The 27,642-nt window shown below is 49.5% G+C and overlaps 1 protein-coding gene across 4 annotated transcripts in view; it reads left to right on the top strand.

The window, feature by feature from the left end:
- Window positions 1-27,642, top strand: part of ASCC1 (activating signal cointegrator 1 complex subunit 1) — a 35,929-nt gene that overhangs the window by 2,899 nt on the left and 5,388 nt on the right. For 2 of the 4 annotated variants that reach the window (XM_080347793.1, XM_080347794.1), the window contains exons 3-9: window positions 124-223; window positions 1,035-1,132; window positions 2,444-2,622; window positions 9,383-9,519; window positions 11,603-11,722; window positions 14,900-15,024; window positions 16,883-16,962. In XM_080347793.1, the coding sequence (XP_080203919.1) occupies window positions 124-223; window positions 1,035-1,132; window positions 2,444-2,622; window positions 9,383-9,519; window positions 11,603-11,722; window positions 14,900-15,024; window positions 16,883-16,962 (839 nt within the window). Of the gene's footprint in view, window positions 1-123; window positions 224-1,034; window positions 1,133-2,443; window positions 2,623-9,382; window positions 9,520-11,602; window positions 11,723-14,899; window positions 15,025-16,882; window positions 16,963-17,248; window positions 17,343-18,374; window positions 18,486-27,642 lie in introns of those variants that run through there. The other 2 variants (XM_080347796.1, XM_080347795.1) reach the window with 2 other exon arrangements.

The following is a 27,642-nucleotide window of genomic DNA, read 5'->3' as shown; positions in this document are numbered from 1 at the left end:
GTGTTTCTTCCTTAATTTAACCTTGGGAGAAGGCAGCTGTGAGACTGTTGTCCTACATAAAGCGCTGCCAAGCTTCACAGGGCTTGTACAAGGTCTGTTGATTTTGATTTGTTTCTCTGCCAGGCCCCGGTGACTGCGCAGACGAACCCTGCGATACCTTTGTGCTGGAAGAGACTGAGAACGGCTTCCAGTGCCGAGTGGAGGTTCCCAGCCCGTTTTACAAGTGAGCCTGTGTGTTTCTGGTTTATTTGAGTTGCCACCAGCTGAGGAAGCGGTTGAGCGCAGAATGTGGTTTTTTTGAGGTCGGGCTGAGTGCCGGGTCTCCAAAATGCTTTCCATGATTTTAGCATTTCAGAAGGGAAAGTTGGCGATGCCTTTCTAGTGCAGTTGTGCTCCGCTTGACTCCCAGCTTCCCTGTGACTGAGACAGCAGGTGGTGCTTTCTTGCTGGCAGGAGAGTGTTTGAGCATCTATTCCCTTGAACATAAAAGCATCAGGGAGGGTGGGAGAAAGGGGGGAAGAACTGGGGCCAGCCTGGCAGGGGGACTTAGTGAAATCTGGGAGAGAAAGCACGCATGGCTGGCATTGACTATTGACTCCGAGCCGATGTTTACTGGGAAGCCTGTAGCGTTCAAAGCTCTTATCTAGTTCTTCTTGACAGTTCTATTGGTTGAATAGTTTTACTGAAACGTAGAGAAGGAAAGGTGTTCTTTTGTGTGTTTGGATGCTGGCAAATGGCTACCTTGAGCAAAGCAAAAGGCAGAGAAAGCTGCAGTAATGGGGAAAAGCGATAACCCAGCTGGCGAATAAGCTGCAGTGGGATGTTCTGGGCAGAGCTGATTTATTTTAGCTTAAACCGGTTGTGAGCCACAGCTCAACGTCATCCTGTGGTCCTGGGCAGGTCACGCATGGAGATTTGGGATTTGGGGGGACACAGCTGCCTGGGTCACCTTTAATCTGCTGGCGGGACACACTTAATGAAGAGCGGCCCAGTGACATCGTGTGAGCGACACTCTTGTACTTTGATACCTCCAGGTACATCATTGGCAAGAAAGGGGAAACCAAGAAGAGATTGGAAACAGAGACTCGAACCTCCATCAGCATTCCCAAGCCTGGAGTGGAAGGAGAAATTGGTGAGTTTTAACACGCATAAAGTGGCTGTTCTCTCCCAGGCTCTAGCACAGACACCACTTGAACAGGGAGGGGGGCTAGGAGGTGTTTCTCCTTTAATTCCTGCTTCTGACATGGCACTGACTCACTTTATGGCCCTGTAAAAATCACTTCACTGTTCTTCTAAGTGTATTTTTCCTGTCTGTAAATCCTTATAAGCAGTGTAAGTTTTTTTTGGGGAAAAAAAGAAAGTATTTTAAGCCTATGAATAGTACCGCTTCTGGCCCTTAAATGTCTGGCTTGAGAAGTTTTGACCTGAATGTGTTAGATTATTTTTGTTTTGTTTTTTAAAATAATCCCATTTCCATTAATAAGGAGCTGTAATATGTAATGTAATGTAATATACACACAGAAGTTACTGTGTTGTATGTTTATACATGAAACAAACTTCAGCATCTGCTTTAACATGAGAAGCGTTTAGTTGATGCTGCTGCCTTTCTGGTGTTGTCACTCGATCCTGACAGCGCGAGCGGGTGTTTTGGACCATACGTTCCTTCTCATCGCTTCCAGCGACTGAAAAAGAAAGGAGGTGTTGCTCATAGGGCTGACCTGTGCGGATTTCTGCCCGAGCGGCTGTCCAGAGGGCCCCTTACGCACACTCCAGGGATAACGGGCACGGTGTACGGTTACGTTAGTGACAGATTTATGAGCAGTAAGTGACGGGGGATCCAGCTGTCGTGCTGCACGGGAACGTGGCGGTACTTCTCAAGAAGTGGGTCTTGACTCCTTCCTGAGAACCGTGAAGGACTATTAGGAACACTGAGAGATGTTGACAACGTGTAATAATAGGAGGCTGAGAAAATTTTACTCCTTATGGTTCTTTCCTTTCAAGCTCAAGTGTTCTCTGTTTGGTGCCTTGAAGTGCTTGCACCAACGATATATATAAGTCCATCTTCATCTTTGATAGATTTTCTTTTCTCTTTCGCTTTGGTTGCCTTTATGAAAACTTGAGATAATGCTCTAGAAAGGCGAAGAGCAGCTGAAGTGATAGACGTAGTTATTGTTTTTCAGACACTCAGCGCTGACTTTCTTAAGAGCAGAGCGGTACTTTGGATGGCATCATCTTGTTTGTACAGAGCAAAGCACAGCCGTGCCAGGCATTTTAAGTCAAGCAGGGAGTCTGGCGAGATTTCCCTGCGTGTGGTTGGGGGTTTTAATTCCTCAGCGAGCCTGGGGCTAACAATAGAAAGGTACTGTTGTGATGGTTTCTCTCACTCCCACCCAGCACCTCCCGGGTGAAATATTCCTGCCTTTATTGCTTTGTTTCCTTGTAGTGATCACAGGGCAGCACCGCAGCGGCGTCACCTCTGCCCGCACGCGGATCGACGTTCTCCTGGACAGCTTCCGTAAGAAGCAGCCCTTCACACACTTCCTCTCCTTCGCTCTCAACCAGCCTGCCATCCAGCAGAGGTTCCTGCACTTCAAGGAGGAGGTGTTGGAGAAATGCTCCAAGGTAAGCATCCACATGAGAATTAGAATCGAGTGGAAGCCCTTCCGCAGAGTGCCTCTTCATTTATTGAGGTAGCGTTTTGGTGTTCACTTTGAAGGCCGTGTTCTATTCTGTTTCCTAGAAATGTATTTTTAACAGGCCTTTTACTTAAGTTGGCAGATCTGCTGTGAATTTGTTGAGTGCTATTGTGAAATCTTCTGGAATGTGGAACAGCTTACTTAGTAAAATGTTAGTAAGATATTTTGTTCTCCTTAGAGATTTTTCCTAGGTGGGAATATATCTAACATTCAAAATAGGGTTGGGGTTTGCTGTGGTTTTTTCGGTGTGTCTTTTTGTTTTTAATGGGAAAGCCACTAAATAATGTAGTGGACCTTTTGTACATTTTATTTGATTTCTACAGAACCGTGAAGCCAGGTGGGAATTCACAAGTTTGCTGCTGCTTCTATTTCACTTTTCTTTTGGTTCCTGACACTGGAGGGAGATGAGATGAGACGAGATGGGTGTCATTACTGTAGCTGAGCGAGGAATGACTGGGTAGCACAAGCCATGCTGCAAATCTAATTGCTTCCCTTCTTCCCCAGGAGACTCTGTGCTGACAATCCCTCCTACTTGCCATCAGATCTTGCGCTGAGAGCAGCGGGAAATAGTTAGGGAAATGAGGAACAGAATGAAGTGAAATCTACGTGTTCCCTGGTTTATTTTAGCGTGACAGAAGCGGTGTGTCAATGCGCAGGGCCATGCGCTGAGGAGAGGGAATGGCATTGTTAAATTGCCGTGTCCTCCGAGCCCGCTGGCAGGACATTTCTAGGTGGGAGAGAAGAGTCCCTCGTTGCGGCCACTGCAGGTTAGATGGCATACACGCAGCTGACATTCTTACCTTCCTGTCCGTCACTTCTGCTTGTGCCTTTCAAAGGGGAAAATAGAATCTAGCAGAGAGCGCAGCTTAAGAAGCTTCATTTCCTATGTATTCACACTGTGGGTGTGAATTATCTGATATCTGGGGAGCCACGAGTTCTGGCTCAAGTTTTCATGATCGCTCGCATGTTAGTTGTGTCTAAGAGCTGCGCTGAGCCAGCTTTGCAGTCTGGTCTTTCCTGGCAGTTCTGATCCAAGTCCCTCTTCTCCACGCAGCTGCCGGTTTCGGTGACATCTCAGGAACTTTCTGTCACTCAGATTTCCACCTGACATTGAATACAACTGAAACCGGCCAATAAATCCGGTGATTAGCAACCAGTGCAATGCCATCAGCACCCTTTCCGCAGGCTAGGAGGATATCACTGGCTCAATTGTCTATCTGTCCCCGTTAGCCAGCGGCAGCTACCTTTATTAGAGCTTACCTTTATTAAAGACAAGCCCTGAAGACAAGGGGATGGAAGCATTAGCCTGAGAAAGTGTTGGCTGGGACAGAGTGGTGGTGTCAGCGGTGGCCTGGCTCCCTCTGTCGGTTTCTAGTTCCAGTCCCTATGTGGGGACACACCAAAGGTACCGGGAGAGAAGCAGCTTTTCTGGGGCCTGGTAACTTGAGCACGGGGCTCTGGCTGCAGTTCTGCAGCACAATGGCCTCACAGAACACAAGCTCTTCTTGCAGAACACTGAATTTTCCTCCCTGCTGGTTCGGTTGCATCTTCGCAGCACCCCCATTGTCCCAGCCTTGGCTGGTGATCTTACTTGCTCTCCAGACCCCTCCTGGTGTGTCTCGTTCACTCCGAAGTGTCCGTTTGCATCCCTGGGTAGCAGGGTGGTCTGCCATCCACTTAGAAACATCTTCATCAATTTATCTTGCTGCTTTCCCCAGTGCTGTCAGTCACATTCAGAAGGAGCCACCTGGGAACATCTGCGAACCTTCACATGCTCCTTCTAGAAAGCTGCAGAAAGCCAAACGTGGTCAGAGGAGTGCTGAGACCACTGCCAACCAGGCTAGCCATGTTCATTTTTCCTCCTCTTGCGTGACCTCCTGTCTCTTCCACCGCTTTTGTCGTGTATCTGGACAGCACTGAGCACTGTAAGGCTCTGCTTCACGGTCAGGGATCCTGCAGCGTGGGTGTGCACGTGGGAACACGTTTCAGCCCAACAGCTACTTCTGCCTTTCAGTGACCTCAGGCTTGAACTATGCTCAGAATCGTCCTGACACCAGTACCAGCAAAACCTCCAAGAGAACGCGGCACTCAAGGCCCGCTGCGCCTTTTGCTGCTGCTCAGGCATCGAGGTGCTTTCGGACATCGCCCAAAATGGTGCCAGGTGAAGCTGCCCTGCATCAGGACACGTCCACAGGGGTGGAGGCTGTAATTCCTGCTCTGCACGCTGCATGGGTGCAAGTTGCCCTGGCCTGGAACCTGCGGGGTTGTGTTTGCTCTGCTTGGTGCCCTGTGCGTCTCAGGAGGGCCTGGCATGTTCCCAGTGCTGCTTACATCAGCTCTAGAGCTTCTGAGTTTATTTTGAAATGTAGAATTCGGTCAGTAATAGATATTTGGAGGTTTGCATGTGTATAGCCTAGGAATATATGGTGCTTTATTCTTCTGCCCTTGCTTCTCCTGGTTTTAGCAAAAGGGTTTCTAGATATATTGCTGCTTGTTAGTTCAAGGAGTATATTGCAGCCCTGTATGTCTCTCAATCACTCCGCCAGCCGGTAATGCCACTCTAATACCACTTTATCTCGCAGCAGGGGCTGCTAGAAAGCACATGGGTAATGAAAAACAGTAATTCAAAACTGTGCCTCACAGAGCAATGAGAGCGCTTACAGATTTGTCCAAAGCAATGGGATTTCTCGGGACACTTGGAGAAATCTGGGTAGGTTTCAGCGACAGAAGCAGCGCGCTCTGCTTCCCGTTGCAATTTGCTGGTGCGAAACATTGCAGAATTAGGTAAACTCCAGCCTTTGAATGGGGCTCGGCAATAACAGTAAGGAAGGGAAAGGACCAGGTGTGCCTGTGTGAGGATTTCTTCTGGCCATTGAGCATTTGTGAGGGGCTCTATTTCTCTCTGAAGCGGTTACCATGACGACCATTCATTTATATTTTATAGCATAGGGTTTTGTTGGTGGGTATATGCTTTCTCTTTTTCTCTCGGTGCATCTTTAAGACCTTTTATAAGATGAACCTTGTGTTGAAATATGGAACACTCCAGGTGTTGTTCGCGCTGTTCTGTGCTCAGGGCTGCCAGGCGATGAAGCAGGGCCGAGGGGAGACTCTTTTGAGGCTAATTTAATATAAATACAGGAAGGTGTCTCACCTGGCCAGGCTCATTACTGCTGTGGTGCAGTGGGAGGTCCAGATGACTGGATGACATTGGAAGTCTCCTTGCACAGTCACGTAGGTGTCAGCGAGGAGAACTGAAATGTCTGTCTGGGAATGCAGGTGGAAAAGGGAAGAGTCTTTGCAGTATTATTGCCGTGAAAAATCACAGTTGGGTCTTTCAGAGCTGTGCAAGCGCAGCGTTTGCAGACTTCTAACAGGCTGCACATGTAGCACGGAAAATAAATATGATTGCTGTAATACACGGCAACCTGTAAATATCAAACATCGCTAACGAGATATTATATCTCGGAGTGGAAGGGATGGAAAATGAGAGGGGTTTTTCAGCCTACAGCTCTTCAGTCAGTCCTGAGGAAACGCTGCTTTTCTGGCTCGCTCCTTTGTTTGTGGATTGGGGTGGAGAGGGCATGTAACGGGTATGTAACACCCTACTATTAAGAGAAAACAACCAAAAAAGAGAAAACACAAACCATAAAGCTGTCTGCAAATATTGGAAGCTCTTAAGATAGTAGAGAGGATGCAGCCAGGGAGGAAGGGCTAAGGAGTTTGATCCTTTGCCTTGTCGTGTAGAAGGCCTGAAGCGTCTTGTGATCTGCGGTTTCTCTGCTACAGGGTCTTAGATTTGGATGAACAACGTGCTTGAGCTTTGCCAAGAAGACCAGATAAAGCCCTTTCTGTGTTCCTTCTAAAGGAGGAGAGCAAAGGTAGAAGGCTAAGTAGCAGAAGGGAGGGAAAAAAAGCATTTTTAAGGCTGAGCGGCAAGGAGTTGGTCTTTTTTGACTATGACAGGGCAGTGTCGGGGGAGGCATAAGCTAAAGTGGACAGTCGTCACATATGGGTGGTGCGCAAAGGGGATGTTCTTCTGCCTCTGAGTCCATCCTTAGGGAACCCAAGTTTGAACGAGACAGTTTTAGAGACAACAGAGCCAGTATGTCTGCCAGCGAGGTCCGGCAGATACGCCGCTTTCAGATTCCCCTGTAGAAAGTGGGCATTCCCTGCTGCAGCACCTTGCCTCGCCAAATCTGGGGCTCTGCTTTCATTAGGGCTGGAAGCCACCACTTGCCACGAGCCACTGCCACTTGTGCTATGAGGAGTGTCCACCTTCAACCGCAACAGGCGAGGAAACTGGTGACAGAGGATAAAACAGGTGACAGAGGAGCTTGTCGCCGAGGGGCACTCGGAGAGCGTGGATCCCCGTGGATCCTTCTGCCCATCTCTGATGCTGAATCTCACTTCGGTACTTGTTGCTTGCCTTGAGATGGTTCCTTTTGAGGACATTCATAAAGCCCCAAAATCAGAATGTTGACAGCATTGTGTCTCTTGGGGTCATTCTCTGTGGACCAGGATGTGTTTTTTCCTTATCAACACGTATTTCTAGGCTCTGTGTTCTGGCCCCGCTGCTCAGGTTGCAGAGGACTGATACCAGCGGACAGGACAGCTTCCCGTGAGCCCACACAGCGGTTGCTGGCAGCGTATCTTCAATCTGGGATTAAAATAAGTGGGTTCAAGCTTTTTTGTGTCTCGGCGAGCAGCATCCAGCCTTGAAAGGCTGCTAAGATGCCCACAGAAACATTGCTTGTTCCAGGGAGAGCTACCTCTGATGTAGCATCTGTTTGGTGCGTGGGAGAAGCGGGATCTGCTGGCCTGTGAAAGAGTAAGGGTGGCAGCAGGGTTTTTAGGAGCTGGCTGAAATACTAGGGAGTAAACCAGGAAGATTATGTAGGTCTCGACCTGCTCACTGTGCGCTCTTCTTCCCTGCTAATCTCCCCCAGCAGTGGTAGCGTGTGGCTTGTGGAGGTGACTTGCCATCGCTTTGTCAGCTATCAGCCCACACTGAGGTGTTGGAAGGCTCAGTAGGTAACGCTGCTTTGGGGACAGATTGATGTTTAACAGAACGAATTGTGCTGGGGCAGAAAATGAGGGTAGGGCTTTTGCTTTCTGACCTGCAAACTAGTTTCTCGTTGCTGTACGTCATCTGTGCGCACTGTGGGAGTGACACCGGCTGGCTGTCCCCAGCAAGGATAAATCCAGCTTTCTCCCAGTGTCTGTTGCCCAAGTTATTGCTTTGTGGTGGGCCAAATATCCTCTGGCTATGGATACCATTGGAGAAAAAAGGCTGACAGAGACAAATCATGCCCTGTCATGCACGTTAACAGCAGCATGAATTCAAGGAAGGCAAAACACTTTTACCGCAGACAGGGGAAGGTGGGGAGAAGCGAGACCGAGCCGTCCCTCTTTCCTCTGCTCCTGATGAGCCTCACACCCTTAGTCTGTGCTTGTTTCGGGCTGCTGCACCGTGCTGAGGTTTGCAACCTGCTCTGCTACGACTAGCACAGTGCAATTTGGGGTTTCAGTCAGCAATAAAGTAATTAGCAGCGGTGGGAGGTACGTACACGCCGGGGACCACCGCGCTTTGCCAGCCTATGGCAAGCGCTCGGCCTCTGTGTTGCAGGCTGGCTCATCTCTAGTCCAGCCTATAAGCACGGCTGTAGAGAAGAGTATGGATGTTGTCATTAGACATGAAAAATGCTGAGAGGGATGTGGGGCATTAAACTCTGACGGGCTGAGATACTGCAGTGTTTGAACACCGGAAAGGTATTATTTCAAACGCTGAAGCGCAGCTAGAAACTTGAGAGCTGTCATTCTCAGTCGGGGGGCCTGGCAAGTGCTGTTGGCTTCTTCTGGAGTTAAAAATTGAGGTCATTTAATGCGCCGATGGGAAATGGCCACTATGTGGAAATAATTGTTTTAATATGGGTGTGTTAACCATCCTTGAGGTATTTTTATAAATATCGTAGAACAAAAGAGTGTGGTTTTTAAAGCTGAATGTAACCGCTGCTCCACCTGGGAACAGCTCTTCCCCAGCAACAACACGTAGCTCTTCTTATAAAGGGAATTTAAACTTAATTCATCTCAGCAAACTACAGGGCACATGAGAACAAGAGAAATGTAATTATCAGGGCTTGTATTAGCCGTGCTTGCGTTGTGAGGTGCAACCTGTGTTTAGACAGGATTTAGAGAGTGCTCAGAGCTTGTCACTACAGCTGATTCCGGCTTTATTGCACAAGACATGGACTTCACTGAAGTTTTAAATCTGTGCTGGCTTGTGTTGAGTTTGCTGCTGGCAGCAGCCGCCGCTGGGACAGCTCTGGAAGTCTCCTCTCAAAATCCCGTGCGAGTGAGTGCTGCTGTTCCCAGGTCCTGAGTTAGAGCCCGTCCTAATGAGCTGCCGCTCAGCAGCTCGGCTCAAAAGCCAGGCAGGGAGCGTGCGCGCCGTGGGGCTGCGCTTGGCTTGCCAGGCTCAGCCTGCTTGCTCGCAAAGCCTGGGAAATTTTGGTTCTCATCTCGACTTTGAGTCACCACCAATGCGGTCAGTGATGCAGAGATGAAAGGTTTGGTGCCAGCGGCTTGGTAGCTGTTCTCTGTAGTATTTATCCCTCTGATGGAGAGGGGTTTGTGTATATAAGATGCTTATATATGATTGATTGACTGATGGATTGACTGATCTGTAGGATCACGGGGTCAGCAGCAGCCTGTTCCAGAACCCCGCAAAGCTTCACCTGACTCTCGGGACGCTGGTACTTCTGAGCGAACAAGAGATCCGGAAAGCGTGTGACCTCCTACAGCGATGCAAAGAGGACTTTGTAGAGTAAGTGATAAAAAAGGGCTGTCATCGCCAAGGGCACGAGTGGGGGGAAAGCAGCAAGCTGTCTTTGACAAGGGACAGCAGAGAGAAAAGCACCTCAGTAGTCTATCTCGACTGTAGAAATGTAGAAAAAGGCTGAAACATTTCAAATGGGAGCAGTCGAAATCACCGAGATTCTGACAGCATCTCTCAGCTCAAACGCTCAGCATTCCCTGAAAACCTGCTCTACTCATTTCTTTTCCTCGCATGCCTCCCTGTTATTTTTGGGCGAGCGATTTTTGCTGCTCGCTGCCTGCTGCAGAGGAGGCGACGAGCTCCGTTACCTTCGTGCGTTCCCTCCCGCCTCGGAGCAGATGCTGAGCTGTCCTTGACATGCGTTTCTTGATGCGAGGAGCTGCGTGCAGGGAAGCCAGCACCAACCATGTGAGCCATCGGTCTGAAACGTTCAGCTCAGCGCTGCTCCAGGACCGAGGGTTTCCCGCTGCCCGTTAACACGCAGCTGCAGATGTTGGGGCTTTAACTGTAAATGTGGTCAAACGACACCGTCATTAACTTATCTCCATTCAGCTTAGAAATTGGAGATGGCCTGAGGGATTGCTTTATTCATTTACTTCTGCAAAGCCTGTGCACATGGAGAACAGATCCTTGATATTTATTTGTTTTTAGCCTCAGTACGTGGAGAATTAGCCATGCTGTGCCAGCTGATATCTGTGGGAATTAACGCACGGCCAAAATTCATAATACCTCTGTCTTTAAAATGCTGGCTCCAGTTGTTGAGCTGTTGAACAGAACTGCAAGTGCATTTCCAGGGGAAGGCTCTGCCCACAATATTTGGAAAGGGCCAGCTTCCTCTTACGTGCATTGAACTGCGGCAGAGAAGAGTTTTAACTCTCCATTTCCTTTAGTGGAGGGGAAATCAACACTTGACTGTAACCTTTGGGTTATTTCCCCCGCCACACTCGATTAAATATACTTTGAAAACTCATTTAGACTCCCCTCCACCCACATAAACCTTCATTAGGGTTCATTTATGCTTCTAAATGCGTGTGAAGTTAGATGTGCCCTTTGTGACCCTTTTGTCCCGAAGCGCTCGGTGTGAGGTGCACGACAGTCCGCTTGTGCTGTTTTCCTCCCAGTGAACACACTGGAAGGGGAAATCACACCTGGAAAGCTTTGCTGAGAATCTCAAAGGCGGTTTCTTGAGCCAGGTTAGAGGAGAGTCACACTCACATTGTTCGCTTGTGTTTGTGACGCCTGCCTGCCCAGATTCTGCCTGTACGTTCCTCGGTATTAAACGGGACAGCGGCACTTAGGGCATCGCGGTGATGTTCTGGTGGTAAAGGCGAGGAAGCGGCGTGTTTGGGAGCAGGCACGCTTCACGGCGTGTTTGCAGGTGTGGGAGTGCGTATTATACCCCGCACACGTTTTCTGTTTCGCCATCCTGCACGAGTAGCTGAAGCAGATTTTCAAACAGCTCTATTTACTTCCAGCATTAGTAAGTGGATGTTGAGATGTACTTAAAGCAGCATTCTGTGTCGAGTGCTTTTCCCAGCAAAAATGAACAAGCTGGAGGAGATGTGTCACAATTGCTTTCTTCACAGGGAAGGCAGGAGCTTCTCTGGAATGAGAACTTGTGCTGTTTCATTGCTGATGGGGTTTGTGGAATGTAAATGGGGATCTCCACATTGAGATGGCCTGCGAACACTGACAAGTTGACTTAATGCGTGTCTAAAACACTGAACATATGAATTTAAATGTTTTTACAGTATTTCTTCGGCTGATGAGACAATAGCAGCTGTAGACTTTTGAGCTTTAGAATTAGGGAGCCTTTCTTGTCTTTGGGTTTTTCCAGTGCAAACAACCTGAAAGATAAGGGAGAGAGAAGAACTCAGTGGACTTCACAGCCCCATGCAGTCTATATAACACGTAAGCCATGCTTAACCTCAGGTTTGTGTTAATCTTTAGCAAAAAATGTGGTTTATGTCATTCCCCTAGTTAAATCAAATTTTTAGGGCGTGCATGAGTTGTATTTCGAAAGCAGGTGCGACGTTTTGCTTTTTGACATACGGAGTTCCTTGCCTTTTAGCCAAATTGCTAGAGGCGAGCCCCTGACCGTGGAGGTGGCAGGAGTGGAATACATGAACGATGACCCTGCCGTGATGGACGTCCTTTACGCCAAAGTCCGCATGAAGGATGGCTCGGACAGGTGAGCTCCCCATGCTCCTTTCTTCCCTTCCTCAACAGCAGCGGTGCGCCAGAAGATCCCTCTGCCGTCTGACGCCGGTGGGAACCGCTGGCCGTCCGCGGGCCAGCAGTCAGGAAGATAAAGTCATTCTTGCTTCCTAAACCGGTTAAGGCAGTGGTGTGTTTGCTCTTTAAATCAGCCACTGGTGGTGCGGCTGAAAGATGTCATTTGTTTCTCTAGCAGTCTGTCAGGTTGAATAATGGTGTCACGGCTGGTGTGGTGATAAGATGGCCAAGGAGATACTCCTGAGATGACTTAGAAGGCAGGACAAGTTGGCCTCTGCTGTCTAGTTCCCAACCTGCAATCCAGATTCGTTTGGACAGCCTGGCATATTCTGCAGCACTTAATTATTCTTCAAACCCAGTTACACGAGAAGATCGTCAGGAAAGCATGACTTGCTTGCAGAGTTGGTTTTTGTGTCCGTAAGCAGCCTGGGTGTGACGTAGCCATCTTCTGAGCCGCTGCTGGGGGATTTTGAAGCTGGTTGGTGTCAGTGTGTGCCGTTCGCCACTGCGGCCGATGGCTTTAGCTCTACAAACAACAGACGTGCCAGTGTCTGGACAACCTTTCTCCATCTCGTTTTGACAAGTTTGTCACCAGTGGCAGCACCGCCCTTTCTCTTGGTGCTCTCTGGAAGAGTGGAGAAGCGTAAGAGCTGTTGTGCTCTATGCTGCTGGTTGTGAGGTGGGTGCCGAATTGGGCAGGGGAGCAGCCCTTTTCCTGGCAGTGCTGCCTTTTTGTGCCTGCTCCCATTACTGGAGGACAGCAGGAGGTAGCAGGGAGCATGGACCAGTGCAGGTGGAGGAAGGAGGCTGTGAGCAGGGGCTGCCTGAGGGGAGAAAGGACACTTCTAGCATCTCCTTTCCCCGAGGGCGGAGAGGACAAGGGGGCCCCCTGCTTAAAGCAGCTCTTTGGAGGCTGTGTTGAAGTAAGAGATAGGAAATGGGATAAGGAAATGGGTGGGAAAATGAAAATGTTAGAATTGCTGGGAGGCAAGAGGAACTGAAATCTTTTCCTCTTTTCAGCTTCTCCACTTTGAAGTCCCTGAAAGAGGTGAGATAAAACAAATGGGCGGGTGGAGAACCAGGACAAGCTAGAGATCAGCCGGGAGACAGAAGAGCAGCGCAGGGAGAAAGGAGGCAGGAGCGCTCAGAAAGACGAGATGGAGGCGCACACTGGGTGACCCCAATGCCCTTCGGTGTAAGAGTGTAAGTAGGGCTGGAAGTGGACAGTCTGTTAGCTGAGGTTTTGGCCAAACCCCGATCTCGTGCTTTGCCTGGCACCCGGAGGCTGTCAGGCTTCTTTTCCGCAACACCTTTTTGCTTTTTGCATAGCAGCGTGCTCAGAGAGGGCCGAGAAATTATCCTTGGCCCAGGCCAGTCCTGCCTTCACCTGTGAATTAATTCATCTGGCGCTTCTCCCCTAATATAGTTCTTTGAAGTGTTAGCAAGCAAACATTTAGCTTTGCAGAGAGGAAAGAAGATACTTTTGTGTTGATGGAGAGCAGTGAAAGCTTCTTTCGCTTCCTTTGAGATTCCAGCAGACACAGTGCTGGACAAATGGTGATTATAAGGAGGGAACAAATGTTGATTCCTCCAGAAAACTGCTTCATTTTCTGGTCTGCTAGATGGATCATCACTAAACTGCTCACTAAGCAGCTCCCTGCACCTCTTGCCTGCTAAAACCTGCTGTGCTTTGCTCAGGAAAATGGGGAAAGCAGGTAGGAAGCAGAGTTTCTCAGCCACAAGGCCAATACTGGAGGAGAGCGGCAGCCACGTGGCTCGCGGTGCTGGATCAGGCTGCTGCAGCCCACGTTTCAGAGGTGTGTGCCTTCCTGTCTCATGCAAGACGTCTTTCTAGCTCTGTGGAGTTCCTGGCACGGCTGAGGGGTGGAGTTCCTTCCTGATCTTTGGATGATCTTGATCAGCTTAAGCTATAAAGCAGGAGATTTGATTTACCCTGACTGAGCTTGCATAACTGCAGACAGAATTAGAGGTTGGCAAGCCCTGCTGCACATATAATGGCTCAGACTGAGGGAGGGATCATGCTCTGATACCTCCCACATGGCAAATAATTTCCATTATAATTCATTCTAATTTGTTTTATTTCCTTGATTAACTTTATAACGTAATAAAGCACCACTTTCACTTGAGCTATTCTCCGTTAATTTGTTTTAGTATTGTCTGTAATGATATTCATTTAATCTTTGCCGTTGCTAATTTTAAAAATCACTGATGTAAAACCAGAAAGCGGTAGAAAACCACGACAATCGGTAGCTTGGGAGTCTCAGAATTGTCACACGGGGGCTCTTGAACTGCATCCCTGCTGCTTTTGGTAAGGCTGGGGCACTGCAGGAATTTTGTGGGGGACAACAGCAGCCTGGAAGTTCCTTCAGCTCTGTAGACGTAGGATACGCGAGTGCACTGCTCCGATCTCCTGCCTGTCCTAGGACGAGTCTGCCCACAGATCCCGGCAGCCACAGCCGCTTTCATCCCTGCCTGAGGCCAGACAAGAAGGTGGCAACGCTTCCTTTGATTCTGTTTGCTCGCGAGCTCCGAAGCTGGACCGTTCACCAGGCTGTGCTCTCGGGGTTTGTGCCCTCTGCCACCACGTTATGGGCACTCCCAGAGTTAATCCCAGTGACTGGGGTGCTTGTTTGGGACAGAGAAGGTCTGAGCTCCAGCCCGGTGCACTGTACAGCTCACAGTCCCTGAGCAGAGCAGGTACTCCAAGGAACTGAGATGCTTAAGCCCCCCTGGGGCTCTGCAGATTTTAGCATTCATACGGAGAGTCACATTGTGTTTCCTGGCAGTAGAAAGATGCATCCTTAAGTCCCAACAACATCTGTCACTGCGAACAAGCTCTCAGCTATGCTAAATCTGCCCTTCTTCATGGAGTTTTTGCAGCAGAAGTCACCGCCAAGGAGGCTTTGCAAAACAGCCAGAACTTTTTGCATTCAAACTAAATTTTCATGGCTGTGGTCACTTTTCATCAGAGACTCCCTTTCCCCGTGTCCGTGCAGAGATTTCATTTCATTTCACACACGCTGCCCTCCCTGGCTGAAAAGCGAGAAGCTGACAATGCAGGGATTTCTCCTTGGTTTACACTGCTCTGTTCTTTCTCTTTTCGCCTTCGCAGGTTGCAAATGATTGCTGATCAACTGGTGGAAAGGTTTGTAGCCTCTGGCCTGATGCTTAAAGAATGGGATAGGGTGAAACTGCATGCTACAGTCATGAACACTCTCTTCAGGAAAGATCCAAGCGGTGCGTATACCTCATCCTTACTAATAAACGCATTTGAAGTAGTACCTCCATACAGGAAGTGTTTTGTTGGCTTTTACGTTTCTTTTTTCGAATGTTGTGATTATTATTCATTATTTTTATTAATCTCAAAAATTCCTACAAGGTTGTATGGGGCTGTCACTAAATAAAACCTGGAAGCAAATGAAAAAGCAGCCAGCAGAGCTGGAGAAGGCAGGCATGCTTTGAGCACTTGCTGGATCTTTTCTAAGATCCTGAGCTTCAGAAACACGATTGCCCAGCAGCACTCACAAGATCTGGGCCAGAGAAGAATGAATTCAAGTACCACGTGAGGTTTTGGGCTCTGTGTGCCCCAGCATTAAACCAAAATTCAGTAACAACTCGATGTGCTGTGCTGACCTTTAAACAAGATGAAAACCTGATCCTCTTTGGTCAAGTTAAAGATTGCCCGTTGTTTTAGGAACGTCGTTCTGGTGTCTTTCTCATTAAATTGCATTCAGATAGCTATGAGGCTGAATGTGAGCTGTTACGGAGCGTGTAGCCAAAAGACTGGCTGCTCTAGTGGGCTGTAGCATCGTTCTTATTGTGTTGCTTTAGAAAGCAGCCTCGGGTGCACCGCATTTAGGGAGGGGCGGCATATTACAGCCTTGTTCTTCATGTGCAAACATGCATTTGATCTGGCACTGATAGTCTGCAAGCCTTGGCAGCATCAAACTAAAGCATTTTGTAGCTTCCTCTGGTGTAGCGGCCTCTGTGCGATGCCGGTAGGTTATGTCAGGTATTCTCCAGAGTCTCTTGTCTGGACAGCGATCACAGCAAGATGGTTTGTGTTAGGGTTTTCTGGGTACCCAGCAGCAGACATTGGGGATGGCTGCTACTGAAGCCAGAGAAGTATATTCAGATGGTAGAAACCCTGGAAGAAAACCACCTTGATTCTCACTGCGTTAAGACAGAATGACGCTTAGCTCTCTCAAATTGAGCCCTGAAAACTGGTGAAAACGTAAGTCCAAAGTGCTGCTGTGGCGTCCCGTGAGCTGTGTCCGGCTTCGTGAGTCGAGATTCTGCACAACCCTATGAAGCGTGTGAGGCATTGAGACACAATGCTGATAGCATTACACAGATAGCCCTAAAAGTCACTTTATATTCAATACAGGATTTGAATGGCCTGCCAGATGTGAGTGGGACTTCATAGTTAATACTGGAGATGAAAAAGAAATATTGAATGTATTCACTGAGGGAGGCAGAGGTCCTGTGGAAAGCCCAGATCATGTTCTTAGGGATTATATAAAAATCCAGACATGCTCTGGGGAAGTGGCTCTAAGATGTAGGCATTTGGCAGTTGCTATAGGCCCAGGCTGCTATTCTTAATGCCTGTGCGCGTGGCTGCGTGCCCACCCCGCAGAAGCATACGCGCCGCACGTATGTGCTTCCCGGAGCAGGCAGCAGAGGTTTCTATAGGTGCTGGCGCTGCGCTCGCTTGCTCCGGCTGGTATTTGGTGCCATTCCAGGCGATGCAAGCGCTCACAGCACTGACTCTCACCCTGGCAGGATGTGGGATTAAAATGAGCCAGAGAGAAGCAGATGTGTTGCGCTGAGCCATCAGCCCTACAGAATCCCCCTAGCATTAGGGTCTTTCCTCCAGGTAACGTAGGTCATCCCAACAGGAGCAATAATTCCTGTGCATTCAGCCTTGTCCTCTTTAAAACCAAAGTGGAAGTGGGTTTTTTTGCACTAAGAACTGGGCAAAGATGGTTTGTTAGCTGGCAGCTGACTTTGGGGAGGGAGAGAGCGGGGGGTGAAGTACGGCACACACAGTTCTCCCATCTGAAGCTCATTCTGGTGGTGGCTTTTCTTGTTACAGCCGACGAGCGAAACAATACAATGACTGGTAAATCATCTTTCAAGGAACGGGAGTCGTTTAATGGCCGAAATATCCTCAAGGTCAGTATGAAACAATTAGGGAAATGGAGCCAGCTGTGGATATTGCATAGCCAAAAGAGGTTGAAACACCTCATCAAGGCTGCTTTTGTCTCAGGCTTACAGGATCTCCTGGAGGGGGGGGAAATCTGTTTAGAAAATAAACAATCCAGATCACTCGTAATTGGGAGCATTGCAGCATTTAGCAGAGTGTTCTTAAAGCTGGTGAGGCTCAGATCAGGAGTATGTAGCACGAATGTTAAGTGGGTGTTCATGTTGTCGTTTACTTCGCTTGTGTTTTACCCTGGAGACTCAGGCTCGTGTGGATTCGCAGCCCACCAGAAAGGAGTGCTTTGTTGCTCTTGTTCTACTCACTCATATATATTTATGAAACTAAACCAACTGCCATTTCACTTACTCTTCTCATGTGTTTTTTTTAATCTCTGCTGTTGATTTGCATGGTTTTGCTCCGGAAAAATAGCAGGCAGCGGTAGGGAGTCCCACCAGCCGGGATCTGAGGGCTTTGGCAGCGATCAGAGGGTAGGAAGCAAGTCCCACCAGCCCCTGGAGGTGGATGAGGCTCAAAGAGGAGCATCCTGCAGCCTCCCAGGCTTTGCCAATGGGGGTTGAGGCTGCAGGCAGCCTCTCCTGCTCATCCAGATGGCAATGTCAGACTGGTGCTGTGCTGCTTGGCCCCTGCCAGTGCCCAGAGAGAAAAGACCAGCACGTAGAAGTAGAAATGGAAAACAACACTGGCTTGTAAGCAAATTCGCGGTCCTCGTTGTGTGAGGCATTTGTTGCAGGCAGCTGTGATATGGGGGAGCTGGAACAACGCGTGAATACATTTGGGACCTGATAAAAGATATTCTGACATGAGAGAGGGTACAGGGCTGGGTGGGAGAGGGACAGACCAAAAAGATGTTAGGACACCACCGAAGGGAAAGGGTGCGTTTTATTTGTGCTTACCGTTTTGCTGTATAACGTATGAGGCACTGGATGCATGGGGATGTGAAGGCAGGGAGTGGAACTGATTGATCTCCCCTGTGCAGAGGACAAACAAAGGGACAAAATCAGGTTAAGCTCTCGTTGTCCTCAAACAGTCTGTGCGAGCGCAGTGTCGTGACTCAGCACCGCCACATGTTGAGTGTTCGCTGTGAGACTGCAGTCTTGCAAACTGAAGCAGAAAAGCCACAGATGTGGTCCCTTTCTTAATGTGATCCGGGAGTTTTGGTTAGCTCCTGGCTCCAGAAAATGAAGGTGTATGTCAGGAGGCCTCAGTGCCTGCAGGGATTCAGCTTTCGAGGTGTACACCCACCTTTCCCTTTACCCTTTGCTCCTTTCTCCTGCGTCTGTTAAACTTGCCCTTCAGACTTGAGGGACATATAAAATCAAACCATCAGTTTTGCTTATTACTCCTTATCCAAACCCATTTACAGTTGGGAAGGCATTAACGACGCTCCCTCTACTGGTGACACCATTTGTGGACAGCACCGTGGAGTCTGAGGATCTGTGGGGCTGCCGCTGTGCCGTGCTCAGGATGCAACTGCCCTCCCTCACATGGCTACTTGTTATTCTTGCTGCCCTCTGAAATGCGAGCTGATCATTTATTTCATTTTATTTTTAAGCTCCTAATTGATTTTGTACCGATGTAGCCAAAAGAGCTGCTAGCTATTTGGACTGTTGATAATTACTTCAAAAGCGTGTCTTGCTGCAAGAAATGTCATCCTTCTCCCCCACCTCCACTACATTTCCTAACCTGCCTGCTTCGTATTTCCCTTTGGTCTCCCACGTGCCTGCAGCAGAGCGCCCGTTGGCATTAATTAATTACGTGAGTCATAAATAGCTCCGGGCTTCTTACCAGAGGAGCCCAGCCACTGATGCATTCTAGCATGACCTTGCAAGGATGCGCCGGTTCGCTCCCAACCCCCTTTTATATACATTATTTATCTTGTGCCGGGGGAAGCTGCCCTCTCGCCAAGTGGCTTCATTAACTTGTGCAATAGGATCTAAATGACGAGTTGTTAATGAACATGGCCGCACTTAGGCAGGCCGGCTTGCGGGTGCCGTCCCAGGTAGGTTGAGCGATGCGCCGTGCCCGTGTTCCCAGCCGGTGGGACCATGCGGTAGCTGTGCTGGGTGGCAGCGGGCCACCTGCAGAGCCAGCAAAGCACAGCTAGGGTGGCATCATGTCGGAAAACTCGGATTTTATCAGCGTGGTTCCTGTTGTGCAGCTAAGACCAGTGCTGTTGGGCCAAAGGCTTTGGCTGGCGGGGTGCAGGACCTGAGTGACCGCAGCACGATGAGTCTCGCCTCGGTTCTGCTGCTCCTGTGTGAGGCTCCCTGTGGCCAGAGCCGGTGTGTATGAGTGTGCAGATGCACTGGCAGCACATGTTTGCCGATCGCATGCCGGCGTTACCCCAGGCTCCAGCTGGTATTTTACTTTCAGCAGAACTAATCGGAATTTTATTTAATAATCCTTTGTTCTACCCGTTGCGCAGAGTTAAACGTACACTCCTATTTGTGCTAATAAATGGTTGTGCAGGCCGGTACCTTCCCACACTGCTCAGAAAATAGATCCTGTAGGATGAGTTGCATTCAGGAGTTTAAATTACTTCTGTCTTGAAGAATATCCATGAAAAAGACTCCCTGGCCTAGCTAGTGCTGAAAACACGGGGGATTGTATGCCCCAACAGCTGAGTGATTCGTGTCTGCCATGAAAGCGCTAAATGCTTTAGCTTCATGCTTGTCTAGTCTAGTCCCAAGAAGCTGGGGATGCTTTGTGCGCCGCTTCGTATGCAGCAATACGTATTTCTTCTGGTGCGGCTAGTGGGTAGCTCATCGGCTCCTTTGGACGTCCGAGTCACGCACCAAAGTCTCGCTCAGGTCGCACACGGAGCGGATGGTCTCTTGGAGAGCAGACCCGCAGCTGAAAGGCGGCAGCAGCTCCTTCCCCGTGAGCGCGGGGTCGGGCTGGGCGGGCAGCGGCGCCTCGACGAGGTGCCGCTTTGGCAGCCCCGGTGCCGTGGCTGCGTGCCCTGCGCCGCAGCTGGCCAGGCGGCACAGCCCTGGCACCGAGGCGGCTGGGGCAGCTGCCGGCATCTCCGGAGATGCAGCCTGGCTGCCTGCGGGCTTGTCTTTGTTTTGCATACTGAAAAAACTAAGGCTGGGGTGAATAAATAAAAATGCAAAGAAATGCAAAGGTACCGCCTGGCCAAAATTTTCTATTATGCTTTCAAAGGAGAGGAAGAAAACCACCTTGATTCTCACTGCGTTAAGACAGAATGATTTTTTTGACTTGAGGTCTAAGAGTGGCCTTCGCCGCATTCAAACAAGAGGGAAGCAAATTTCGAGTGCAGAAAAAGATGAACCCCGCCGCTTAGCACAGATCTGGAGAGCTGGGTGGGGAATAACCTGATGAAATTTAACAAGGAAAAGTGTAGAGTCCTGCGTCTGGGCAGGAACAGCCCCAGGTTCCAGTGCAGGTTGGGAAATTACATATTAGAGAGCAGTGTAGGGGAAAGGGACCTGGGGGTCCTGGTGGACAACAGGATAATCATGAGCCAGCACTGGGCCCTTGTGGCCAGGAAGGCCAATGGCATCCTGGGGTGTATTAGAAGGGGGGTGGTTAGTAGATCAAGAGAGGTTCTCCTGCCCCTCTGCTCTGCCCTGGGGAGACCACACCTGGAATCTTGTGTCCAGCTGTGGCCCCTCAGTTCCAGCAGGACAGGGAACTGCTGGAGAGAGTCCAGCGCAGCCACCAAGATGCTGAAGGGAGTGGAGCATCTCCCGTGTGAGGAAAGGCTGAGGGAGCTGGGGCTCTTTAGGTTGGAGAAGAGGAGACTGAGGGGTGACCTTATTAATGTTTATAAATATATAAAGGGTGAGTGCCATGAGGATGGAGCCAGGCTCTTCTCGGTGGCAAACAATGATAGGACAAGGGGTAATGGGATCAAGCTGGAACACAAGAGGTTCCACTTAAATTTGAGAAAAAACTTCTTCTCAGTGAGGGTAACAGAGCACTGAACAGGCTGCCCAGGGGGGTTGTGGAGTCTCCTTCTCTGCAGACATTCAAACCCCCCTGGACATGTTCCTGTGCGACCTCACCTGGGCGTTCCTGCTCCATGGGGGGATTGCACTGGATGATCTTTTGAGGTCCATTCCAATCCCAAACATACTGTGATACTGTGTGATATTGTGTGATAAACAGCTTGCAAGATTAAATATTGAGGGAGCAGCTACTGAGGTACAACAGCAGAAAGCTACACATCTTATGTCTTAGGGCATCAGGGGAGACTTCAAGCTGGGATGCAGGACGGGGAACTGGCTCAGCCGGGGCAGTGATACGCGCTGCCGTGCCCTGCAGATGCAGAACTGCTCTGCGAGGGCTTCTAGGGCAGACAAGGTGTAATTCGATGAGACCTCTTTTCTTTTGAAGCTTGCATACAGGGTATTAAATGATGGGACTGTATCGGCTTTCACTTAGAGCGGGGAGAAAGTGCGTTTACTGACCGATATACCAGAGCCGGGGAGGAGCCGATCATAGCAAACAGATCTGGCAGTGTTCTCAGTTATCGTTTTTATCTCGCTGGGTGAGAATAGCGCAGTGGCTGCGGTGTGCAGCACTTCAGTTGAAGACATTTGATGCAGTGCTGTATAGAGAAATACAATGAAAAAGAAGAAATCTTGTCCTGAATAACCCCCCTAGCCCCTCAAAATACCCCAAACCCACCAAACACTAAACAAATTAACATCTGCCCCTGTGTGGAGCCACCGTTCCCAGCTCCACTTGCAGATGAGAAGTGCGTCTGGTGTTCTGCAGCCTCTGGCACCCAGGCCTTTTCTGTGTAACTTTCATTAGTGAATTTAAGGAGACAGAGTCTTTTCCTGGTGTATTTTTAAGCTGAGGTGAAATCAAAGGTCCAAAGAACCGGCATTCGGTGAGGATCAAGACTGCCCAGTGTTTGGAAAAGGTAGGAACATCTTGTTATCCTCAGTGAGGCGGTAAATATATATATATCTATATATCCCAAGTAGGGCTGTCAGTTGGAACAAGTACCTCGCAGGAGGTGGCTGCTTGGAAAGTTTAGAGTTAAAAATACCGAACAAAAATCCAGTGGGGTGAGGGCAGACTGAATAAGAGACTGTGATGCAACATCACTGTGTCAGAAATAAGCCGGTGCTTTCCTCGCCTCGGTTCTACGGAGGAATCAAAAGCAGAAATGAAAGGCTGTAACGCTGCTTTGCAAAGGAGAGGATTTTTGCCTTCAGTTCTGATCCTGCCATTATCGAGGGACACTGCAGCGGCAGAGGGGGCTCAGCAGTGTGCAATTAGAGCAACGGTGGGATGGGAGGATGTGACAGTTGAGCAGATGAGACTGGAGATCAACGTTTGTATGATCTTGGGGGAAAAAAGGAGATTAAATAAGAGTTGCCATGAAAATGCTTTCCTACAAACGATATTCTTCAGGAAAAAAAAAAAAAGAAGTGCTTATTCATGCTATTTGCATTCGGTGAAATGGGAATCTGAAGTGGCATTTGAAAAATCAGACTAGATAACAGAGAGAAGATGTCTTTGTTGGAGTGCTTGGGCCTCGGAGCAGCACGATGGGGCGGCGTTGGAAGCATTGAGAGAAGCGCCAGGAGAGCGCAGTGCAGGAGGGTTGTGCGTGTGACAGGGATCCCTTTGGTGACCCTGCCTTAAAGGGGAGAAACCTCTTTTTTCAGAGAGGTGCTCAGCACCTCTCTGACTAATTCCATCAGGAGCTGTGAGTGCTGGAAGAGAGAGGATGTGCTGAGAGGGTTATAAAGTGTCTGAAGCCTTTTGCTCCTTCCAGGCAGGGCTGCCTGCACCACCGCAGTGCTCTCCAGCTCAGCTGTTTTGGAGGTGCCGTGGGTGCTTTTGGAGGTGCCGTGGGTTCCTTTGGAGGTGCCGTGGGTGCCTTTGGAGGTGCCATGGATTCCTTTGGAGGTGCCATGGGTGCCTTTGGAGGTGCCGTGGGTGCCTTTGGAGGTGCCATGGGTGCTTCTGCCTCCACCCGATGTGCATCCCACCTCCTCATTTCCCCGAAGCTGCTGTTCTGCCACCAGCCAGCCTCACCTCTTTGATCTTAAGAGGGCTATTTTTCTTGGCAGAGCTGGCAGGGGTTGAATTACGGCAGCATCTTAATAGAAGACAGGGACCCAGCACATTAAGTGCAAAAAGAAGAAAAGAACACATTGATTAGCGAAAGTAGGCAGATCGTCCCAAAGGAGCCGTGACCCTCCTGCCGGATATTTCCCAGGTCTGTCTGAATTAATTTACTGGCTCTGTGGCTGGCTCCTCCTCTTAGTGGATTGGTGAGCATAGCGAGTAGGTCACATTGATGGGAGCTCCTTGTCCTGGTGTTCCCAGGTGCGGCTCGAGCCTCCTGGCATCTCTGCAGCAAAGCTGAAGCCAAAGCTGTTGCTGCCTTTGCTAGAATAGGCAGCTCTGAGAGCCACGGGGATGAGGCTTCTTGGGAGAAATGCAGTGCTTGATTATTAATTTCCTTAAACAAGTTGTCCTGTAAATCCCTCATGTTGGAGGCGTAGCAGGGTCTGGGAAGTTAGCAGAGCCTTCAGCGTGATGGAGGGTTTGGTTTTATTCTTGTCTGAAAGATGTGCAGAAATCCGGTAACCTCCAAATGTCCCACTTGTATTTGTTCCTTAGTTTGCAGAACGCCTTTCACCATAGCAACTACGGTTTGATTGCCTCAGGCGCATTAATTTTCATGGATTTGTGGCAGGGGGGGAACGGACCCAAAACCCTGAGCTGAAGAAAAGGTTTTGCAGTGTGGAAGTGGCAGGAACATTTCTAGATTTGGCTTGTGAAGGAGGGGAGACCCTGGAGGGAGTGCTACACTAAGCACTCAGCCCATAGCTCAAGTGTTTGTCTACTTTGGGGCGCCGTGAGTGGGTACAAAGAGCCCCAAAGGCAACAATAAGATAATCAGAGGGCTAGAAAATGTCTACGAGCTGAGGCTGAAAGACTTAGAGTTGTTTTGAGGCTAATAAAGGGCAGGAGGAGGACAACACATAGGAAAAACTCTTTAAGCATGTGAAAGCTTTTGCCAGCAGCGGATACCCTGTCCTCCTTGCTCTAATAGTAGGATGAGAAATAATGGGCTTAAATTGCAGCACGAGATGAGGTGTTAGGAAGATGTTTGTAATGGGAAGGATAACGAAGTGCTGCTCTAGAGGAGCTGGAGGAATTGGGGGCCCGGCTGCTTTGAGGGAGCAGAGACATTAGTCCAGGATCTGCCACCAAGGAGCTCCTCCCGCCTTGGAGGGGAGGACAGCGGAGCCGATGACCTGTTTCAGTCCTTCCTTCAGCCTGTTGCTTTACGATTACTAGGTGAAAAGCACCCGTGAGATGGCATTAACGAACATACCGAAAGCTTCTTGGCATTTACGTGGTGTTTATTTTGTCCCAGTAAAGTAAAAACACAAAAAAGAAACCTATTATATACACTTAGGATCTTTCTTCCCAAACTCCACGTGTGCTTCTTGCTCTTATATTGCTGGTTATTTTCCAGATATAAATAGTTATATGGGTTTTGCTTTCCGAGCAATGGCACCAGTGGTTTAATTGGAAGAGCTTTTCCCGTGTCACGAGGAGACGCTCCTGACTTGCGTCCTGTGTTGGGCTCGTTGTAACGCAAGATGCTCGCTTGCTTGTAATTTCAGGTCCTGGTGGTTCATGCCGAAGCTCGTGGATATAAAAGGCTAGCAGCAAGCTGAATGCGAATGATAAAGGAGTTAGTGCTTTGCTTATGATACAGATCAGCCATGCTCCCAAAAGACAGGCTGCTGGGGCTTTTATGGCCAGATTTTCTCCCTCCTGAAGCCTCCATGCTTGGTTTTTCCCAGATGAGGTGAAAGGGCCTCCGTTGCCGCCTTTTAAAACCTGCCAGCAGTTGTAAGAAAACAAGAGGGGAAGGGCTGCTCCTGGCGTTACTGGGATGGAAGGACTCGCTGCTGCAATGGAGAGACACTCCAGAGCCAGCTGCACACTTACAGAACACCCGCCGAGCTTCATGGCTGAGCCTTGGAGATGTGGGGTGCCTGGCCAGCCGTCCTTTACAAAGCCGAGGAGAGGAGAGGAGAGGAGAGGAGAGGAGAGGAGAGGAGAGGAGAGGAGAGGAAAGGAGAGGAGAGGAGAGGAGAGGAGAGGAAGGAGGTGGGGAATGCCGGGAAGAGCTGCTGCTCGCGATGGGTGCCCATCTACCTGCTTTTCCGACACTTCTCGTGCATTATTGCTGGCGAGCTTCCAAGCGCAATTAAACCCCTGACAGATAATCGTTGGCGGAGGGTTGTCCAGAGTGAATAATAGAAGAGCCAGATAATTCTTTTTTTGGCACCGAACTGTTTCGGAAAACGTATTTTGAAAGTTGAAAATGGAATTAAAAATATCCATTAACGGAACGAACTCCACGGATCCCGACACGTTGCCCAGTTGTGTCTCATCTTCTGGGAGCCACCAGGGGATGTGTTTTGGGGTTGGTCAGTCGTAGTTTGGGAGATTTTAGGTCGCGAATGGAAAGGGTTTTGATGTGTTTCTCAGGACGAGAAAGAAAGAGCTCTGACAGTGCCGGGGAACTGGGTCAGCTTTTGCTGTTGGATGCTGTGAATGTCGCAGCCTTCTGTAGACCATTGGGGTGGTGTTGATAGCATAAATGCACAAAGCCACAAGAAAACACGGGCAGGCTGGGCATCGAGGTCCCTCTTTCACCAGCAGCTTTCCGTCGCTGAGCTGCGTTCATGCATCGGCCTCCAAGGAGCAGCAGGGACGCTGTTCAGACCCCAGAGGCCCCGACAGGTCTGTGGGGGAGTTGGCAGCAAAGAGGCACGTTAAGCAGGTAGGTGGGACCCCAAAAGTGGGATTGGAGACTGTGGTTTGTGCAGCAAAGAAGGTTAATTCGGGGAGCTCTGACGGACAGAGTTTGCTGGAGTTCAGTGGACACTTCTTAGTGTTTCTGAGTCTTACTTTCGAATTTCTAAATTTTTTATTATTATTTTTATTTTTAATCCATTCGTGTTTTTTCCATTAGGAACTTTTCTTCTATCACTCAGTTTTTCTTAATGCTGGTATCAGCTCTTTAACACAGCAGTTTGCCAAAGAGCCGGCACCTTCCCTACCGTAGCCGGCGTGTGCACCGCGGTTGCGCTTTAGCCAAATGATTTGGAAGAGCGATTGTTGTCTGCGGTGTTTTCCATCCCAAGCTGTGGACACGTGTTAATTCAAATGTATCATCCCTTGTGAGCTGGGAAGATAACCTGATGTTTATTTGGGCAAGTCGCACCCCATGGTCTGATCCTGTCGGGGCCGCTCCCCTTCCTTGTAGAGGAAGATGGTGCAAGAAGGGTTTGAGGTGTTGGGTTGTGCTCTGCTGCGTTTGCATCCAGGGGAGGGTTCCGAGAGCCTGAAAACAAACAGGTTTCATTGCTCAAGTGCTGAGGCAACTCTTCAGAAATGCCGCTTAGTCTTTTTCATGCTTGTCAGCGAGCGCCTGGGATTTTATTTGCTCCTTCCCTTCCCCAAAGGGGATAACAGCACCGTAGCATGCTGATTTCCACAGAAAGCAACCTCCTGTCCCTCTCGGCTTCCCGAGCTGCTTCCTTCCTTCACCGCTGCTGCCCGTCGGGATGCTGTGTGCGGAGCAGATGAAGCCATAAAGCCTGCGGCTCCTCTGAAGCTTGAGTTTAATCTCCTGGTTGGAGTTCTCTCCGCGCTGCTGTCTGCTGCTGGACCCCCATTCCCGGCGCGATCTCGCACGGCCACAGCGCTGGGTTGCCGCTCAAAAGCCACCCTGCGTGCGGCAGAGACGAGTGGCGCTCAGCCTGTTTGTATGCCTTCCTAGAAGGGACGTTTTTCTGGGTAAACACCTTCAACCCGGGCCAAAGAGAGGAGAAGGGGTTGCCGGCATCCCATCCTCAGCGTGGGCTGCGCAGCGGGATCGACAGCGAGCTCACCCGCTGCCGTGGGTTCCCGCAGCGCCTCACAAGTTGCTGATTTCTGTGCTCGTTGCAGATACAGCAAACAGGATGCCCTCTCAGCTCCCTGCTGAGGGCAGCCGGCTTTCTGAGCCTGATTGGTCACAGGCTAATGACATTACATGCCAGCGCTGATTCACCGGGGACAGTTTTGTACCGTTAATCAATAATACCCCTACCCTACGGCACTGCTTTCTGCGGCCGGAGCTCACAACAAAGCGAGCTCCGCACAGACTCTGTGGGTATATACGTATATGTGTGTGTATGCATTTTATCCTGTGATAGTGCTGCTCTTTGGTGGTGGTTTCCTATTGCAAGACGTTGCAGTGAATCACCACTCCCTCGGCACTGAGGCTCTCGGCAGAACTGCTTGGACTTTTTATTAATTCAGGATGGGTCCTTTTTTGGCTGACTACAGTAAACAGCGTAAGGCTTTAAAAACTGATCAATAATCCTGATGGTAGCAGCAAAATCCAGGCCAGGCAATGTGAGTGCAAGCCAGAGATTACGTGAAGGAAGTTTTAAATACCTCTCACTCCCTTGCCTTGTCTGGACTGACTTTGTCCTCGCGCTGCCCAGTGCTTCTCCAGGCGAATCCATTAATATTTCTCACGCTTGTTGAGCCCGTGACAGGTGATTTAAAAGCACCGGCTTGCGTTGGCATCTCTGCTCTTCACAAGCAGAGCTGAAACG

This window comes from Nesoenas mayeri, assembly GCF_963082525.1.
Source record: "Nesoenas mayeri genome assembly, chromosome: 7".
NCBI lineage: Eukaryota > Metazoa > Chordata > Aves > Columbiformes > Columbidae > Nesoenas > Nesoenas mayeri.
Note: the sequence above shows the minus strand (reverse complement) of the source record. Positions and strands in the feature narration are given on the sequence as shown.